The sequence below is a fragment of the Girardinichthys multiradiatus genome, chromosome 6 (assembly GCF_021462225.1).
Source record: "Girardinichthys multiradiatus isolate DD_20200921_A chromosome 6, DD_fGirMul_XY1, whole genome shotgun sequence".
Classification (NCBI taxonomy): domain Eukaryota; kingdom Metazoa; phylum Chordata; class Actinopteri; order Cyprinodontiformes; family Goodeidae; genus Girardinichthys; species Girardinichthys multiradiatus.
The window spans coordinates 33005086-33026009 of NC_061799.1; the positions used below are offsets into that span (position 1 = coordinate 33005086).

General features: G+C 38.0%; 2 protein-coding genes across 2 annotated transcripts; one reads left to right on the top strand and one right to left on the bottom strand.

The window, feature by feature from the left end:
• Positions 1–466: 466 nt before the first annotated feature.
• LOC124870132 (serine/threonine-protein kinase NIM1-like) lies at positions 467–6518 on the top strand. Its single transcript, XM_047368657.1, has 3 exons — positions 467–473; positions 601–869; positions 3519–6518. The coding sequence occupies exons 1-3, from the start codon at positions 467–469 to the stop codon at positions 4272–4274; spliced, it is 1032 nt and encodes a 343-aa protein (XP_047224613.1). The 3' UTR covers positions 4275–6518.
• Positions 6519–10737: 4219 nt separating this feature from the next.
• On the bottom strand, positions 10738–12803 carry ccl25a (chemokine (C-C motif) ligand 25a). Its single transcript, XM_047368964.1, has 5 exons — positions 12734–12803; positions 12156–12241; positions 11732–11849; positions 11536–11644; positions 10738–11442 (listed from the first exon to the last, which is right to left on the bottom strand). Exons 2-5 carry the CDS (start codon positions 12217–12219, stop codon positions 11416–11418), a joined length of 318 nt encoding a protein of 105 aa, XP_047224920.1. The 5' UTR covers positions 12220–12241; positions 12734–12803; the 3' UTR covers positions 10738–11415.
• Positions 12804–20924: the final 8121 nt, after the last annotated feature.

The following is a 20924-nucleotide window of genomic DNA, read 5'->3' on the forward strand; positions in this document are numbered from 1 at the left end:
TAAAATCTGATGTCAGTCATGTGACATTAGAATAAAAGACTAGAATTCTGTGTAAACTGAGCTATTTTATAAAATACTTTAAACCTGTATTGTGGAATTTTATACAATTTAAAGATGTTTTACATCAAAGTACAACACAGTGTCAAGTCTGTGCGGTTTACACAAGGAGGACTTTTAAGTCTTCCACTGCCTCTTCCTGTTATTCATGTTTTTGGAGATATTTTGGCTTTTCTGCTCAGTGTCTGGAATCCCATGTTTGATGGGAAGTCTCAGCTTAGAGATGAATGTACAGAGATCCAGCTGAGCTCAAGGAGACATACTTCCATCAGTCTGGGTCATTCTACATGTCAGAAGACATGACTAATCTCATCAGCCGGACCCTGACGAATACATTATGTTTTCATCCTTGTCTGCTTTTGTGTAACATGGCAGCTATGTTGTGAAGGGCTACATAACCACATAGGGGATGACAAGTCAGAACAAATGATGCATTTTAATTAAAAAAGAAAATTAAATAGCAGGATTATGAAGTTTAGGAGAAAGGTGTATTTTTGCTTTGTATCACAGGACTGCCTTTTTCTATGTGTCTTCATGTGATAGAAAGAGTGGCAGTGAAAGTCCTGGATAAGGAGTGTCTGAGCAAACACACCCAAGCTCTCTTTGCCTCTGAGATTACCTGCATGGAGAGGCTCTCCCATCCCAATATAGTGCGCCTGTATGAGGTGGTTGAAACTTTCAACCGGCTTTTCCTGGTGATGGAGTATGCCAGCGGAGGAGAACTCTTCTCCAGGATCACCAACAGGGGACGCCTGTCAGATCTTGAGAGCAAGCTGGTGTTTTCACAGGTTCTCTCAGCAGTCAAGCACATGGTGAGTAAGACACAGGTAGTTCTCTGGGGAACAGAGTGGGCGTTGGAGTTACTGGGAAAACGAAAGCAACGAGACTCAGAGCAAGGTGTCAAACCAGTTCCAAAACGTACTGTTCCGGGAAGTAATGGTCTTCAAGCTGAAATACAGGAATATGTTCATAGCCTTAGAACTGTATATGTCTAGAGTTGTGTAATATACTGTGTCGTGCAGAAGTATTCATCCCCCCTCAAATTTCTTCAAGTTTTTTCACATTATAATCACACAATTCTATTTAGATCATCGAGGTATTACAGTAAAGTTGGGCAATATGTAACATTTTTCCAAGTGTTATTTATCAGTCCAACAAATGAAAATTGGCAATATATTCGGGTGACATTTGGATGTTTTTGTGGGTAGAGTAATGTACACATGCACGGACTGATTTGCCACTTTAGAACAAAATGGAGGAACTAGTTGCCAAAAAAAATACAAAGTCTATTATTATTTTGGCTTTAAATCGGATTAAAGAGGCAAACCACAGGATGTAACTAAAGTGGTGTGCCGCTTGTGGAGACGTATAGGGCTATTAAGAAACTTAAGGCCAAAACATAGTCGGTTGTACTGTGAACAGCGTGGACTCAGTGCGCACTATCCACCGACGTTTGAGGCTTCATAGTCAAGCCTACTAATTTCCTACATTTCTGGAGACATAGTCCTAGATTTCCCACACTTTCTGCCTTTGTGTCATTGGACAGGGAGGCAGAGCCAATTTGCTGTGTGCTGTTCGTTGGAAAAACAAAAAGAAAAGAAGGTGGTGTTAAAGGCCATTAAACCAGACTAGGGTCAAAGAAGGGGAATACACTTGTCAGTGTGGCGCTGAGAGTGGTGGTGACCCTTTGCGTACTCGCAACTGGCTGCTTGGAGCAGAGTATCACATATAAAACAGTTCGATATGGAGACTTTTTCCCACTGAGCAGTTTATTGTGTGACACCATGTACGCGTTGTAAAAATGACTCTGCAAGTACATCCGCGGAGTCAAGTGGGCTACACCCGACTATGTTTTGCGTTTAACCCATAGGCCCAAAAAAACAAAACAGCCAATCCTCGATAGTCAATAATTTCGTTCCAATCACCCAACCTTAATGGACAATCCCAAAATGAAATAATTCCAACCATTCCTGTCTGTACTGGCTTGTCCGTGCAGGGCCGCTCTTGTCTATCTCCAGCGTTCACTGGGCAAGAGGTGAGGTATACCCCAAGCAGGTTGCGTGTCCATCACAGAGAGATACAGGACAGACAGGCATCCAGGCACCCTAAAGACAATTTAGAGAGTCCTAATTGTTTTTTTAGACTGCAGGAGGAAGCTGGAGTACCCAGAGAAAACTCATGCATGCATTGGGAGAACATGCAAACTTCATGCAGAAAAAGCCTAGGCTGGGATTCAAACCCAGTACCTCCTTGCTTCAAGGCAACAGCGCTACCAACTGTGCCACCATGGAGCCCAAAATAAAATTATTTTGAAGTACAAAGAAGATAATACACAGTTCATTCATGTCCAGCCCTCTTTACGCTGATACCTCCCTTCAAAAGTCATCTAATTAGTACATAGAGTCTGCTTGTGAGTAAATTAATCTCAGGATAGTTGCAGCTGTTCTTTAACAATATTTTGGTTAAAGAAAGCCATAAAAAGTCCCATTTAAAGTTTACCAAAGCCATGTATGTGGACAGCCCTTCTTCTACACTGGTCAGATGTGATCAAAATTGAAGTTTTAGGTCTACATGCCAAATGCAGTACATGGATAGAAAACGAAATGCAACATCCCACTGTGAAATGTAGTGGTGGCACTAACATGCTGTGGGAATACTTTTCTTCAGGAGGCTAATGGTCTAAGTTGATAACTGGTGCTAAATACAGGTCAATACTGTTGGAAAACCTCTTGGAGGCTGCAAAAGATTTAAAACTGGATCAGAAGTTCATCTTCCCAGTAGGACATCAAACCTAAACAGTCGGGCCCATGTTGAGATGGATTACATGAAAGAATATTCATGTGTTCAAATGGCTCTATCAAAGTCCATACCTAAATCCAACTAAGAACATATCAAAATTGATGTTCTTGGATGTTCTCCATCCAATATGACTGAGCTTTAGCCATTTTTGGAATGGTCCTGGTAGAGACTTACTCCAAAAGACCTGCAGCTGTAATTGCAGTGAAAGGTGGTTCTAGAAGGTGTGACTCAGGAGGCCTGAAGACAAATGTGCACCACACTTTTCATGTTGGTCCATTATCTAAAATCTCATTTGAGTACATTGAGGTTTCAGGTGGTAATGTAAAAAATGTGGAAAAGCTTGAGGAGTATCAAATATTTTTGCAGTACAATGTATAAACTGCTGTGCTTTAGCGCAATAGATGGCCTCCACCTTGCATTTTGTCATATTGAGGTTTGATGGTCCTAACATAGCTCATAATAGACTAATTTAATTCTAGAGGGGGCTTTGCAGACTTTAGGACTATGCACACCCAGAGGGGGAAAGAAGGGAGGGGTTTGGCTCCCTAGACCCTAGACCCTGCTCAGTGATCTCCTGTGGGGCTAAGAAAGAGGTAAAAGATTTACTAACGTTACCAGTTGTGATTGCTTCAATAACATGTCTTTGTCTTCTCCTTTTTCAGCATGATAATAACATTGTCCACAGGGACCTGAAGGCTGAGAATGTGTTCTACACCCACACCTACTGCATTAAAGTAGGGGACTTTGGTTTTAGCACATGTTGCTGCTCCAGTGATATACTTCACACATTCTGTGGCTCTCCCCCTTATGCAGCCCCGGAGCTTTTCAAAGAGAAAGGCTACATTGGACATTATGCAGACACCTGGGCTCTGGGTATTTTGCTTTACTTTATGGCAACAGCCACGATGCCTTTTAAAGCAGCCACAACTACCAGGCTGAAGATTTGCATCCTGCAGGGTGCTTATGCCATTCCTTCATATGTTCCCCAGTCCTGCCAGGAGATCATAAAGGGTCTCCTGAGGCCAGTTCCCGTAGACCGTCTCACCTTGGCGCAGATAATGAAGAGCGACTGGATGGCAGGCATCGAGTATCCTCAGGCCTACCCGACTTCCAGACCTACTCTGTCGCACCTGGTCGAGCCGAACTGCGTCCTTACCTCAGATGAGCTGAGCGTAAAAGTGGCCCTGGAGGATCTTGGCATCAGTGCGGTTCATCTGCTCAACAACAGTCTCGACCTGAGAAGCCCCATCACCGGGGCTTATCGGATCATGTTGCATCGAATCCAGAAGAGGAGATTGATAGAGCCTGCGGGTTACAGTAGAACACGCACGAGTGAGTCCCTGAACAGACTAAGATGGAAAGCTGGTTCAGAGGGCCTTCTTTACAAGCGCCACTCTGTGGTCTGTGTCATCATGTAGCTTAGTCTTTCTTTTTGAAGATATACTCATTTGGGAGATATTCTTGTTTGTGCTTCCAGTCTGAGATGAAGGGGATGGCCCCAACTTGCATTTTTCTGGGAATGTGAATCACCTCTTAGATGCATTTACTGTAACTTTATCCTCTTGTTAAAAAATGTCCCCACACTTTAATTCAAGCACAAGTCTTCTGGCAATAGCATGAGGTTTCTGAAAGGACAGAACATGATTTTGTATGTAATGATTGTTTCTGAAAATGCACACAGTGGCATTCTCCATGAACATACTTGGCCTCCTTTTTGTCCGCTAAAACAACATCCAACGTTTCTGTAACTGGAGCTACACTTAAATCAGCTAAGCGTGAAAGAAATTTATTGAATGTTGTCAGTGACCCTCTTCATATTTCTCCTTTTGTAAGATTAAGGGAATTTTAAAAAGTCAAAAGAAGACAGTTTCTTTATTCATAGATTAATGAATCCACCCAGCCATGCATTTTCCATACCTGCATCATCCTGTCCAGGGTTGCAGAGTTGTCTGTCTTTCAGCAAAACCATGAGCTCAGTTTGAAAAATGCACTCTCCTCCAAACGTTTTGGAATAGTTAGGCCAATTTCTGTTCCAGGTGACTGCAAACATTTGGGTTTGACATCAAAACATTCAGACACACAGGATGTTTTTAACGAATAAGTGGCCTGTTTAAGGTCATGTCACCGCATTGTGATTGGATTTAAGTCCAGACTTTGACTTGGCCACTCCAAGACCTTCATTTGGTTTTTTTTATTTGTTTCTTGAGCCATTCAGAGGTAGACTTGCTGGTGTATTGTGGATTAGTTTCCAGCTGCATAATTCAAATATGCTTGACCTTAAGATCACAAACTGAAGGCTGTTCCTTCTCCTTCATGATTTTTTGCAACAGAGCAGAATTCATGGTTCCAAATTTAGCCAGTTGTCCCAATCCTGAAGCAGCAAAACAGCCCTAGTTTGCATAGCATCACTATCACCACCATGTTTGACATTATGGACAATGTAATTGTTTTGAACTGTTGTGCTAGTTTTAGGCCAGATGTAATGGGACACACACCATCCAAAACATTCAGCTTTTGTCTCATCAGTCCTCATAATCTTTTCCCAACAGTCTTGTGAATCTTCACAATGTTTTTTGGCAAATGTGAGGTTTATATCGGAAAGCAATGGTTTTTGCTCTCAAAGGGATGCTATTTATTTTCTGTGTCTTTAATGTCATGCTCATGAATTAATCATAAACACTGACCTTAAAAAAGGCAGGCTGTAGAGCTTTAGATGATGCTTTCGGTTCTTTTGTGAACTCCTATATGAGTTGTCGATCCAATCTTGGATTATCTTGGTAATTCAGGCATTTCTGGAAAGGTTCATAGCATTGTTCCAAGTTTCCTTGTGAACAATGGCTCTGATTGTGGTTCTCTGGCTGTCCCAAAGTCTTCAAAATTGCTTTGTAACCCTTTCTGACTGATGGATGTCAGTGACTTTGTTTCTTATCTGTTCTTGATTTGCTTTTAATTGGGACATGATGTGGTGCTTTTGGAGATCTTTTAGCCTGTATTTAGCCGACTCAGACACGTCCCAAACAGGTCTGGCAGTATTCACGTCTGGGTGTTGCTTGTGAAATTTAACCATAAACACAAATGATTCATGTTTTAACTTGTGAGGGGGTCAACTACACTTTCACATAGGATCAGGGTGATTTGGAACGCTTTTTTCTTTAATAATTGAAATATGCTTTTGAAAACAGTTGTTTGTATTTATGGAGAGTGTCCTCTGATAATAAAATCAGTTTGATGATCTGGAAGATTTAAGGATGACAGAAACACAAAAACAGAAGAAATCTGAAAATAAATGTTTATCTCTTGTGTCATATTCATCACATATCAAACCCAATTGTTTACTGTTTACAGCAAATAAAGAAATCGGCATCACTGCTCCAAAGGAGGGGAATGTGCGTATTTTGATCCTGTATGACTTTATGCAAGGTTAGATGTTAAAGAAACCCAGAAACTGAAAGCTGGTAAAATTATGCTGTATAATATTGTTAATGTCAGTGGATTTGATCACTTTGGATAACATTAGCATTTTAAGTGTTAAGTAGCTTACTCAAGCTAATGCTAGCTATGTTCAGCATAGACAGTTTGACCAAAAAAATTGGAAATAAAGTTAAAACAGACAAGAAATATTTTAAATAATGTTAAATACCAAGTGAGAATGTTGTCAATAAATGTGCAAATATTATAAACTTGTTGTATTTTTTATTTAATCATTTTTAATCCAGTTGTAGCTTAGTTGTTGCTACAGAAAGAAGGTCAGTATTTTCAACCCACTCCTTGGTAGCCCAAAGAGGGCCAAACCCAGTATGCAATGTCAAACCCATAACCCAACCCTTTTGTGTTTAATAAACCTGGGGGTGGTATCGGTCCATATCTGACCTAGGACTGGGTTAGCAAAATGACCCACTTTGGGTTTTTGTTTGTGTGTATCACATTTTGGACACGTCATAGAATTTACAATGCAAATCTAAAGCTTTAGTTGTATTTGAAGAAGAAACATGGTGGATCTTGCAATCCAAAAGTTGTCGGTTAGATTCTGGTCACATGACGATGTGACGCTGGGCAACAAGTTGCCTACCAATCAGTGTATTGTATGTGTAATATGTGAATTTTGTGAGTGTGATAGTGTGAATCTGGCTCTAGTGTAAACTAGAAAAGTGTTTTAAAACAGAATCAACTGGAAAATCAGCAAAACAACTAGGACTTGGTGCCTTTCCCTAACCTCTATTTTGGAACGAAAAGACTTCAATACAATTCTAAACTTGGAAAACGTTTATTTCAAAATCTCCATAAAAGGTATGTAAAGAAGAAAATAAACAAACTTCATTGTTTTTTATTGGGATCTATGTCATATGCAAACACAAAACCGGTAAATTACCTTTTTCCAAAATCTTAACCCCTAAATAGAACCCAGTACAACCAACTGCCTGGAGAAGTGACCTAGTTAGTAAATAGAGGCTACCTGCTTTTAATTTAATCTCAGTATAAATCCAGCTGTTTTGTGAAAGTGTCAGAGGTTTGTTAAAGAACATTAATAAAGAAACAGCATTGTGAAGACCAAGGAATACAGCAGGATATATAATATTATTCCAGACTCTATACATCTCACAGAGCACTGAAAAGAGTATGGCTCAACAGCAAACCTACCTAAAACTGGCTGTCCACCTAAACTGACAAGATAGTCAAGCATTAAAAGCTTGACTATCAAGGAAACAAGTATTACTGAAGAGGATTTTAGGTACAGTGTCAATAAAACCGCATTGAAAAGCAGAAATATATGACCTTTTTTATTTTGCCCTACACAGATCAACTCATCCCACATTTACTGATGAAGGAACTGAATCCTGTCATATAATGACTATTTGATTTACTGTTTTCACTATTCAGTGTGACAGAAAGTCTGTTAGAACAGGTTAATGTTAGTGCAAAATGTAATTTGAAGGAAAAAGGTGTCATTTCCAAACAGCTTTGCTTTGTGAAACATTTTACAGCTGCTTTCATCTTTCATTTTATTCTTTTTAACTTTTGTGGGAATCATAATTTACAGCCACATCACAGTTATTAATGTTTGATACCAACCTAGCACAGACCTTTATTTAATAAACAAGTCAAAGTATGTCAGTCGACACCATTATTTCTGGTTTTCTAGTGTGTTGTAATAATTTATAGCTATAATTTTCACACCTTTTCACACGCCATAACATCTCAGTTTTTATAACATTTGTTTTAGAGTAAACTACTCTTTCCTGCATTTACCTTTGTACTTTTTTACATGTTTTTACCTTCCTTCATTAAAGAAGCTGCAGATTCTGCCCCAGCTTGCAATATGATCCTCTGAGCATTGTTGTGATATAGACATGAAGAAACGAAGGCGCCAAAATCCTTTTCAAGTTGCAACACAGTTTTATTGACCTATGAGGGTAGCACTCCTATTAGTCATTCTCAAAGCACTATTGGATGTCCACCAGTATTCTAAAGGCAATAACTGTTGTGGTAATTATCTCGCATTTGTCAGGCTATCCATCACTCTTTCTGCCTGTGAGCTAAGTTGGCAGCATTTTCAAACAGATACTTTAAGTCTGTGAGGCCTCCTGGCCGTTAAATCTCGATTGCACTACAGTAAAACATATTCAATAGTAACTTTTCTCTCACCAGTTTATGTGTCTTCAGCAGAGAAGATGACAGAAGCTTAAAGGTGTTCACACTCAATCTTTAATCAACATACATCACATTTTTGATGCGTTACAACAGAGGCCTTTGCGGGCTAATAATTTTTCTATTGAGACACACAGTATCTCTGCTTCATCTTGCTGTTTGCAAGATGCAGCCTCTGCAAGGCAACTGTGTGGAAGTCATCAATCTCCAAAGACAACAAGGTGAAACACACACTGCGTTATGCATGATAAGATTTTATCAGCAGCAAGCCCCAGCAGTACCCTGGGAGATGAGGGAGGAAGATACAAATAAGTCAGTAATTCAAGCTCCATGGCTTATCAGATAGTGTTGTCAATCACTCTGTTACACGTGCTCTGTGCCTCCTTGCTTGTTTGAACTGTACTTGGAAATAAAAAATTTTCGGCTAAGTTTCCCAATTGTGTATCCAAATTCCTACCAAACCTGCAGAAATGCGATCAAAGTCCTGATGGCCAGGCTGATTCAAAGCTGTGTTGAAAGATCAGAGGAGGAACGTAGAGCACAGTGCCTTTTGAAAGTATTCGTTTGCCCCCCTTTACACTTTGTTATGATACAACCCATGTATGTATTTTTATTCGGACTTTATGGGTAAAGGATTCATGCTTTTCAGATTTTTTAACAAATGAAAAACTCGCTTTGATTGAAACCTCTGGCTGTATGTTTAGAGTTGTCGTCCTGCTAGAAGGTGAACCTCCACCCCAGCCATAACTCTTCTATAGTCTTTAACGAGGTTTATCTCATGCTTGTCTTGTGTTTGGCTCCATCTACTCTGTGACTAGCTTCCCTGTTCCTGCTGAAGATAAACATTCCCACAGCATGATACCGCCACCACCATGTTTTGCAGTAGCGATGTTGTGTTCAGGGTGTCCGCCACACAGAGTGTTTTGCATGTTAGCTAAGAAATTGTTTTAGCACATCTGACCCGAGCTCCTTCTTCCAGATGTTAGCTGTGACCCTTACATGGCTTCTGAGATCCTTTAAACAGGACTCCATTTTGGGTTTTTTCCAACAATTTTTGCTTGCCACTTTTCCATAAAGGCCAGGCTAGTAGTTGTCCTGTCAATAGATTCTTATGGCTGTTGTGTACAAATACACTTCACCTTTTTAGGTTTATATTAGTAAAAACATTTAATCTTGTTTCCAATTGTGCTCTACTTTGTGTTGTTCTTTCACATAAAACTCCAATAAAATACATTGAGGTCTGGGGTTGTGATGTTTAAAGGTCCAAGGGTCTATGAATCCTTTCGCAAGGCACTGTAGCTGCCAAATTGTATAACCAGCGAACAAAAGCTGTGCTTCAGCCTGTTGCAGTAATACAGTAAATATGTAACCTGAAATCAAGCTTAACTACCTGCTGTATCATTTTATTATAGTAATTCACAAGATTATCTTATTTCAAAGCACTTGTAGGATTGGAATGATTACGTATCTATGGCTTATGGTGCGATCGATCTTGTGTTCTGAAAAAGTGTATTTAAATCTAACAATTTGATTGTGATGCAAGACAAATCTTGAAGCGGTTTATAGACAATGAATTTATGAAACATTTCTAGGAATGTTTTATTATTTATCTACTGCTAATGTCATTCTCGGATATTTATATGCACTTTCTCACAGTCAGACATTGAATCAAGTTTTGTTAAATGCCAGAACAATAAGCATCTTCAAAGTCAAATATTTCCTTTGAATTTGGTAGTGCCGCCTTTTATACTGTATGAATTGGGTCAAACGGCCTGCCAAAGGAACCCCACGGTTCTCACAGTAATTTACTGTCCCATTCCTACTGGTAATACCACCAAAGTGGTATAACTGGTAGCCCACATTGCTGAGACAAATATTTTTACCTCAGTCCCATAAATTCTCAGTCGGTATGAGATCATGGCTTAGTGATGGCCACCTCACAAGATTTCCTTTGTTGTCCTTAAGCCACTTTGTAACTAATTTGTCAGTATGCTCATTGTGTATTTGGAAGATGGTTTGGCCCAGGCTTTAACTTCCTAAAGATGTTGCTTACATTTTTTTTTACACTATATTCTTTCTTCTTAAAGTAATCTAGTTTGTGAAGTGCACCAGCCCCTCCTGCAGGAAGGGGCTGGTGCAGGGGCTTCTCCTTCTTGAAGTCAGCATCTTCAGATGGTTCTTTGCTCTTGCTTTGTGGTTGATTTGCACATTTTGAAGACAGAACACGTCTCCCTCTTGAATAATACGAACATCTTTAATCATCTTTGACATGCAAACCCCCCCAATGTGAGATGCAATAACCAAATTTTTTTCAGCAAGATTTTAATTGGAACATGTAATTTGTAATAAAACCTGTACACAAACGTATGAAAAGAAAGACACTTAAAAACAAATCTAATAAAATGTATGACGAAAGCTTATCATTTTCTATGGCATAAACTTTAAGAAGCAATTTATACCATACAGTTCCACTCATATAATTACTTAACACAAATGTGTACACATTGCAGATGTATTATATTTTGTATCAACACATATAATTTACTCTCCATTATCATTTCTATAATCAGTCAACTTATTTCTGTTTTAATAGCATAAAAACAGTTGCAAAAATATCCTCTGAAGGAGCCATGCATTGAAATGTGTGTCTTGTGAATATATTCTATGGTGATCCAGCAGCTGCAAGACTCTAACCGTTAGCAAAGTGCTGCTGCAACTTTAGAGTAGTTTTTGACCTGTAATGTTAATGCTGAGCAAAAGCAAAAGCAGAGCTGCAACATTTTCTTGGCCAGCCTCCTGACTTTTCTTCCAGTCAGACTCCATAAAATCCCCATAACGGCCGCTCTTTGCTTGGTAATAAAACTGCAAACAGCGAGAAGATGAAGGTGGTGTCGCTGTGGGGAGTCGTCCTCTTCAGCCTCTTTTTGGATGTCTTGAATGCTGCATGCAGAAAAAAGGCATTACTTGAAGCATAGTTTTTTAAGAGTTACCTCTCTGCAAATTTCAGGTAGAAGAATGTCCCCCAAAAAATACCTTTTTGGGACTAATATTGCCATTCTTCTCATCAATCTTCTCCACAAGTTCCTTGACCCACTTCTCATTGGGGTCTGAGCAAAACTTGCGTCCCTTCCTCATGGTAAAGCTACAAAAAAGTTAAGAGTACATGTGAGGTTCTGGTTCAGGTGATCAGATCTGATTCAAAGTGAGCTGTTCTGCATTGAAAACTCACATTACAGCAGGAATGTTGCAGCCACCATCTGTCTTCTGGTATCTGTATTTCACTGCGTGCTTCTGAACACTTTTGGTAAGACTCTTCACATACCTCAGGCAACAGTCCTCATAGGACACTGAAAGAGCAGAAATCAAGTTTAATTCAGAGCCATCAGATTACAAAAACATCAACACCTTCATAGTAACTTTTTGGAAAGATTAAGGTTGAATAAATTTAATCAATCAGTAAACAAAATTTACAGTAAGTAGGGATGTTTACAGTTTTTAACAAGCAATAAGCACATAGGAGGTCACAGTTACCCATCCCAGCAATCAGGCAATAAACCAAACTCATTAACCCTGATTATCTCTTTATAGCATGCTAGATATATGACACTATTTCCAGAAGTCAGCTGTTTGTTTTTATTTTATTAACCCTTTACCTTGTGCGAAAGTGAAGCAGAGACAGGAAAGGATCAGCAGGAAGAACAGTGTGTTGAACCTCATGGTGAAGTTTGTGGAGGCAGCTCTGAAAAATAAATGAAATAATTAAACATCATGCATGCAATCAGCCTTATCACTCTTATTACTCCAGCTCAGTTCCTCTCACACCTTTCCATATATACCTTGAATTTGAACAAATATGCAGAAATGCCAGTCTTTGTCTAACATCTTATCCAGTCACACTTTGGATCAAAAAACTAATTTATTTTGGATTACAGAAAAAACTTTGTTCTGTATTAAGTAAATGCTTCCTGCCTCTAAATGACGAGCATGTTTGCTTTTACTCTTTTAATCTTAATGCACTTTTGATATTGTTTTTATCTCAAAAAAGTTTGATTTTGTTGCTTTTTAAAAAGAAATTACTCAGAATTTCCATTCTCTCCATCCTGCAAATAAATAGCATTGCCTATTTTCTCTTTAATATATTGTAAAGTAAATAAACCGCACACTAAAATAACAAAATTTAATAAGACAAGAAAAATAAAGACAAACTAACTCTTAACCCAAAATATCTCACCTGTTATGCTCTCAGTGTCAGTTGCAGCTCACTGCTCGTGTGTCAACCAAACCTGTGCAGGTAGTGCTCTTTATACGCTCTCACCTCACTCGGTGCTGGCATTTGGCCAAAGATATTTCACAAGCTCCTCACCTTTGTACTTAAGATTATCTGTTCTTTTTATTCTTTCTTTTTACAGGTTGACTTATGTTTTCAAAGTTCATGATGCACCCACACAAGACAATAAATTAAAATTAATCTCAGTTATGTGGTGAGAATAACTGCTTAAACTTTTTAAAAACTCCACCTTGAAAATTCATAAATCATTTTGGGGTCAGTTTAAGTTATTTCATTAGTAGACCACAATAAAAGTCGTCTCATGGCAGACAGCAATTTACTTTACACAAGTTTAAGGACTGTTAAATAGAGACAACTATTTACCAATTACACAAAGTGAGAATAAATACATTTCAGTAAAGGCAAAACTCTCTTTTATTTGTTCTATTAGTACATTTTACCAGTTCTGAACTAGTTATGTGTTCTAATTTTGCATTTTACAGTTTATTTCTTTTGAAGTTTTTTTTTGTGTTAATGTAGTTTTTCTCCCTTTTTCTGCAAAGTCTTAGTTTGCTTTTACCCTTTTTGATATATAAATAGGCATTTATTGTCTAGAGATTTAAACCTGGTAAATATTTATTGTCTGAATAAATAAAAGTGTTTTTGTTGTCATTGCAATGACTAAGTTAACACTAGCTGAGACCTGTCTTCATATTGTCCAGTCCTTCATCATGTATTGCAATAGGGTTCGAAGCGCTTTCTTCTCACTCTGAGCTGGAGTATTTTTAATAATATTGGGAAACAATTTTCTAAATCTACGTTTAAAATCCTTGTTCTCAATTCTAAATAGTAAGGATGTTCAAATGTAAGGTATTAATTACAATATAATGAAAGAGGCACAGTGTTGTTAGTAAACAAATGAGTGTTGAACTTCTGAATGGAACAAGAAGTGCTTTTTTTTTTATAAGTATCTTTCTAATGGCAAAGTTATCTTAATAACAATTTAGTTTAATTTATTTTGTTTCATAACTTTTTGATAGTCATTTAATTTAGTCAATTTAGTTTATCTGGAAAAACATTCATGTGGTCATTATTACAAAGCATAATCCACAAACATCCATTGCTAATAATCGATAGCCTTTCACAGTAAAACGTCACCTATCATATTTGCAGTATGTAGCTCACATACGGGCTTCCTTTTACTCTTGATACATTTTAATATGACTCAAGTTTCAGATCAGGAGTGCAAGTCAAGTCTCAAGTCTTTAAAACACAAGTCGATTCGGAAGTCTTTTTTTTTTTTTGTGACTTAAATGCGATTCCATCTCTGAGCATGTAGCAAACTAAAAGTATTAGTCCGAGCACAAAGACCTGCAGAACTCCATTAATAATTCCTGTTTACTAAAAAGGCTCACTGTTTACTTAAACAAACGGATATCTATGACATAAGAACGAAGTGTCGCCACTATCCTCAGGGTTTTATAATGACATGTCACAGGCGATAAACACAAGGCCAAAAGTGGATTGTATGTCGATTACATTTGTGCTTTTTTCTGTGCTTTATCATGACCTAAGCTCCTTAAAAACAGATGACCAAATGCAATTGTTTACAGTTAAATAGCGCACTACTGTTTTTTTAACTGCTCTTTGTTTTAAGATTTTCAGATACTTACGTTTGCATGATAATTATCTTCTACCACTGGTTCACAACCAGGGCTTTTAATTGTAAATTGTATCTCAACAAACCTAATAACCTAAGTTACATGCTAGTTATTAATAATAAACTGATGATACTCAACATGGTTACCAGTTTTATTTACTTCACTGAAGATATGAATCATTTCATCCTGTTGTAAGGTAGACATCGTCTAAGCCAGGCTACAAATTTATTTTTGGTGACTTCCGTTTAACCTAAATTCAGTGTTGCAGGGAACCTTTCACACAGGCCACTTACATTTCCAATTACACCGTTTTTGACGGTATCTATAAGTTCCCATGACTGACTATGATAAAGATGTTGATAAGTTGGAACCAGTTTTATTTAGATTTTATTACTCATTGTTGAATGCATTGTTTCAAGTGGCATGTTACAGGGAAAGCATGTCCTCCACACTATTACACGCATACCCACATAAGATTGGATTTAAGATTCCCAGAGAAATCATCCTGAACGTTCAACTGAGTGAATCACACTTTCATTTCTTGAACTTGCTGTGAACATATTTCTAAATTTCTCCTGGTAATAAGAGCACCACATTTTTACTTTTATTTTAATGAGACCTTGCAAGTGTGCTTTTAGTTTTCTTTTCATTTTCTCTTTTTAAACAAGAAAAATAAGATGCATGATGTTCCATCGGTTGGTCTTCAGAGTTGAAAACATATGGTGCAGTAAACGGCATACAATGTGTGAAAGTAGTGTATTTGTTACTTATTTACCTTTAACAGTGTGGAAATTCCCAAAAGCTCTTGCGCAAATGTTTTATGGGCTCATAAAGGCTGCAGTCTATTACATGATCAAACTCTTCAATTGGCCTGTTAATAGGAGCCATCAAATTTGATCACTGACGTTTATGGGAAAGAGAATCAATAAGTTAATTCCTACCAGGTAATGTACAAATTATGTATCTTGTCTGAACTAATATGATATTATGACTGGTATAGTTCAGGTTTACATTTACTGGCTATCATCCCCATGCTTCTATCCCATACTCATTAAATAATAATAAAAACGTTCTAACATATCTCATTCTTTGTTCATAACTTACAGTTTTGTTTAACAAGAATTAAAAAGCTGTGAATCTTAAAACTGCTTTTATGTTTTTGTTAATTTGGTCATAGCATTCCTATATAACAGCCTGTTTATACTGGTAAGCTTAAACTTTAAAATGCCTGTCTGACAGCTTGGCTTTTTTAAAGAAATGTGATTGGATAAACCACTGTTTCTCTATCATGTTCTGTAAACATTTCTAGATTCAATAACCTTGGTTTGTTTCTTCTTGCCCTGTTTTTTATTTCCCCTCACACCTGTGTCTTAGTGGATTATCATCACAGTTGCCCTGCCTTTGTTGTTTTAGAACCTATCGGTGTACAGATGAACCTAAAATGATCCATCCTTGTGCTGTTATGAGCTGCTGCAAGTGGGATTTAGAGCCAGACACCACATTCTGGCAGCGTTCCTAAGGAATCTTACCCTTCTCCTCATGGGCAAAGGGAACCAATTCATTAATTGCCCTTTCCATTAGTACTTCCTAGTGGTGAGATGTTATTGTTCCCAGTTTCACGAACGAAATGGTTTCTGAACTTCAGGATGTCTGAACAGATGTTTAGCTCCCTGTGCAACAAACCGCAACCCGGTCTAGAGCGACAAGATACGACTTTCAGTATTGGACAACTTTTGTGTCTTTTAAAAATGTCTTTTGTTTTCTACATATTACAAGGACTTTATGACAAATGGAATGCTGAATGAAAAAAGCTAAGGATAATCCAGTTGGATAAATCAGTTTTGGTTTAGTATTATTTGGTGGTTGGTAAAAACAAATTAAATTCCATTAAACACTAGCCCAGAATACAGATGCTAGTACGGCACAGAATTTCTTCATATAAAAGTGATATCACTAAATAGTATGATTTCTTCTGCACTGACACATCCAAGAATAGAGTTGTGTGATGGCTTCACTGAGTAAGAAAATTACCTTGTTTAGATTACCTTTTCTTGAAAATGCGACATCAATATCATGGCCACTCCAGTATCTTCCAGGACTTGTTCTGAAACCTAGCTTAAGAGTTTGAAATATGCTTAGGATCATTATTGTCTTTAAAGGTCCATTGGCACCCAAGTTTTACCTTCCTCACATTCACCATGGATCTCTCCAAGGATTTTTTCATACTTGATTGAATCCATCCTGCATGTTTGCTGTGCCAGAGGAAGAAAACAGACCCAGAGCATCACTCAGTCACCACCATGCTTTAATGTAGACATGATGTTCCTTTCAGCAAATGCTTCATCCATCTCCTTCCACTCAAAGGCCCAAAACGTTCCTCCTTTGTCTTATTTATATTGTTGTGAGCAAACTGGAGCTGATTTTTCTCATGCTTTTGGGTCAGTAGCTATTCATCTTTTAGAGTTCAACCATTAGGCCCTTCATTGTTTAAGAAGTCCCTCAGTGTTTGCTGCCACCAAGTCTTGATGTACAGTCAGCTGAGGCTTATTTTTACCACCTCCCTCCATAGAAATCTAGTGGCAGCCCTTAATAGTTTCCTGTTTCTGTCACCTACAACTCAACTTTAAACATGTGAACTACGTATATGCTTCCAGGCATTTCTCAACATTGAATGCCTTTGTTGTCTTTTTGTATCATTTTCCATGATTGTACAAAATGATGATCTATGAATGTTTTGGAAAATATTCCTGATTTAACCCTGTTTCTAACATGCAATAAAACATCACTGCCAACAGTTCAGGTATTTGAGATGTTCTATCTCGAGCATATTTGACTCATCAAACTACCTTGATTCTCTGCGTTGTGCGGATTTAGGGTTAAATCTGGATAAAATCCTTTTAATATTAGATTTATTTAACTATTTAAAGAATTCTTGTTTTATCTGATTATTTTCTGCCAATAAGTCCAATTTGCAGCGGGAATAAATCATTTTAGGTCCAATTGTAATGTATTTCCCCTTTATTTTCCTGCAGTGGGAAATGGGGATGTAATTTTGTAAGCAAAAATCTATGTACGACAATGTCAGGTTTAAACAACCTAAAATACCTATAACATAACAAAAAGAAGAGAAAGACAAGATAATTAGTTTCTTACTCGCTGCGAGGAGAACAGACAGAGATGTGCTTTCAGTTACAAATCTCCTACCGCTCTGAAAACACATCTCTCCAACACCTCTTTTTATTATCTTTAGGGTGGTCCCTAGTTACATAAACGTTGCTGCTCTAAAGGGTGGGGAACATACAGCAGCAACGTGACATACATCATGTACACCATTGTCTTTTACAAACACGCTTGCATAGTCTCCATAATCTTAAGATATGTGCGATCTTTGTTCAGCACAATCAGCTCGTGTCTTTGTGATGTCCTCAACTGTGACTGCATCATCCCGATTCCACCTTTCCTCCTTGCCTGTAAACAACTCATCACATGTTTGCTTACACATACAACATGAAAGTTTATAAAAGTCAAATTGCAAAGGTAATAAAGAGAAAATGTAAGATAAATCTATATACAATTATTCCAACAGATAAACAGGTACAACATTTACTTTATCTATATTGACTTGATGTTCGGTTTTCACGGTGGTGCAGTTGGTAGCACTGTTGCCTTGCAGCAAGAAGGTCCTGGGTTCGATTCCTAGCCTGGGGTCTTTCTGCATGGAGTTTGCATGTTCTCCCCGTGCATGCGTGGGTTCTCACCGGGTACTCTGGCTTCCTCCCACAGTCCAAAGACATGCCTGTTAGGTTAATTGGTCACTCTAAATTGCCCTTAGGTGTATGAATGAGTGTGGTTGTTTGTGTGTTGCCCTGCGATGAACTGGTGACCTGTCCAGGGTGTACCCTGCCTCTCGCCCATAGACTGCTGGAGATTGGCACCAGCTTCCCCGTGACCCACTATGGAATAAGTGGTAGAAAATGACTGACTGACAGAGCTCTATTGATTTGATGTTCAGTTTTCATCCTATTCCTAAAAGAACCTTAGTTTGATGTTGTTAAACATCTCTTGTGCAGAATCTGATATGTCTTCCCATTTCATGAAATCCCTTGTCAGCATTGCTAAATCGCATTTACACTTCAAACCTTTCCTGTTAACTCCTTAAAATAGCCCTTTATGTCATTGTCAAAAGAGCTTTTGACAGAAGCTAATGAGCCCTCAGTACCTGAGTGGACACCTGACACTGTTTTTGTTTCTTAGTTGTGCGAACATCATCTGCTGAAACCCAGTGAAGCGATGCATCTGTATTTTCTTTTCAATGCTCTTGCCTGCTGAATACTGTTGTTTAGTCCTAAAAAAGGCACACTCAAAGACTCTGAAAATTTATATTTCTCCCCAGATGCCACCCAGACTCTTTCAAGATTTCATATGTATTACGTTTCGTATGATTTATTAGCAGTTTGCGTGGCCTTTATTGCACAATTTAATTTTCGCTTGCTATATTTCCTGCTGACTGTGTACATTTGATCACATTCATAAATTGTTTACTGGAAAGATGGCATGTAACTTCTTATGATAAGAAAAATGGCATCGACGATCTTTGATCTTGACATGCATTTTTAAGAAATCCTGATGGATTAATAGCACCATTTGTCAGAATAATAACATCTGACGCCAAGGAGACTTGGGCTCGGCCCGGGTTATGATTCACCGTGTTGTCTTCAGCATTCTTTTCAGACAGTATGATATGCTGTTTTATCCATTCATCTCTGCTGTCATCTACATATATTTGAAAGAAAGATATCTCCAAGAAGCCATTCATCAGGATGTGAAACAATTTCTCTTGGCACACGTTTTAAAAAAGCTACAACACGGATAAGAGCAGAACTATTTCAAATGCTGCAGACAGAAAAATAATACACATTGAACACGTACTTCTGTTGCAACCATCCATTTTTAAACAGAAATGTACCTGAAAAAGAACAATTCGAGCTAACAGAACGTAAAATGGTCTGGCTGTTGATGATTTATCTGAGTCTGTTGGTTACCTAAACACAAATGTCAGTTTTTTTTTCTTGCACCCTTTCTTTTGCTGGTTTTCATTTTTTGTAGCCAAGTTGAAACATTTTCCTGCTAACTGCCAAAAAAGAAAATTACCACCAAAAGAAAAACAAATGTTTAATAATAATAACTAAACTAAGTCATGTGGCTTGTCTATTTAAAGAAGCTCATTTTCTACTTAGTTGCAAACATGCAAACTAAACATTGCACACAATGGAAGAAAGTAGAGTGCATGCAACTGCTTGTTCTTGTACAAAAGGTGCTACAAGATTATGTGTGCAACCATGCAAAGAACAGCCTGACCTACAAAAACCCAAGCAGTTCAGGAGCGGTGTTCTATATAAGTGTATAACTGTTTAAGGTAGATTTTGGTTCATCTTGATTTATTTTTTTCAATAAAGGTCATGTTTAAAGTCAAGAACAATGGAAAAAAAAAAGCATTACAGAAAGGAAGCCAGGAGAAGACACCTTAGAACGCAGTCGAAGGTTGCCTTATAGTGATGGCCTGCACAGGTGTGGATCAACATTATCATTTCTCCCAACTGTTGAGTTATCAGAATTAGAGTGCAACATTTAGGTAAATACAGCAGGAGTAAATGGAGGCAGCTGAAAGTCTCATTTCTCCACACATAGTTTACTGTAGGGTTTAGCTAAAGTATGTAACAGTGATGTTTAAACAATATTTCAAAGACACTGTCTAATTTACCACTCAGACTCTATGCAACCATCAACAGTAAGATTTCTCATAACAGTCAATTTTGCCCTAAAAGTTACTTCAAGCTAATCCTAAACAAATTGTTGCTAGAAAGAACGTCAAAAAATTGAAACACTTTCTCTAGTTCATTTTGCTCAGACACAAAAAACTGAATCAGTTGCTACTACAGCTATCGTGGATTGAACCATAAGACATTCTACAGATGTCAGCAGATCCTTTGTATTTATGGAGGACGAAAACACCAAATCCATGGTAAATGACCACATTTTCCCACCTGGAAAACCTGAGCTCACAAACAACACCTCAATGGTCTGGCTGCTGACTTCTGAAGAGCTCTTTGTCTCTCTCTGCCGTGGCATAAACTGCTTTGTGTCCTCGCCCCTCAACTTTGGGTTGTTCCTTAACTCTCAGACAAAATTCAGACTTTGGTATTATCCATAATCTCACTCACTTTTTCCACGTAGACGATCCGTGGGGACAGTCTAGGTGCTCGCTCTATCCTTTTCCATATTCGCAACAAACGACTACACATTCATTTGTCATATTGTACAATATTAGAATAGTCTTATTGTTAAGAAAACAATTAATTTTCTGTTTTTAACAGTTAGCAGTCACACTCTGCATTTCAAGCCAACACTTCATCACTCATTCAGGATAATGCCTTTCTGTTTGAGGGATGTAGGAAAAGCTCTTTTTCTTTGGGAAATTGTGCTTTAACATTATT

What these genes read in the sequence shown, in the direction of transcription:
- ccl25a (XM_047368964.1), bottom strand. Translation starts at nt 12,219, where the DNA reads ATGAGGTTCAACACACTGTTCTTCCTGCTGATCCTTTCCTGTCTCTGC. An exon ending in CTGCTTCACTTTCGCACAAG is followed by an intron (nt 11,850 to 12,155) that starts GTAAAGGGTTAA and finishes CTGCTCTTTCAG; the next exon opens with TGTCCTATGAGGACTGTTGC. An exon ending in GCAATATTAGTCCCAAAAAG is followed by an intron (nt 11,443 to 11,535) that starts GTATTTTTTGGG and finishes TTCTGCATGCAG; the next exon opens with CATTCAAGACATCCAAAAAG.
- LOC124870132 (XM_047368657.1), top strand. An exon ending in TCTCAGCAGTCAAGCACATG is followed by an intron (nt 870 to 3,518) that starts GTGAGTAAGACA and finishes CTCCTTTTTCAG; the next exon opens with CATGATAATAACATTGTCCA.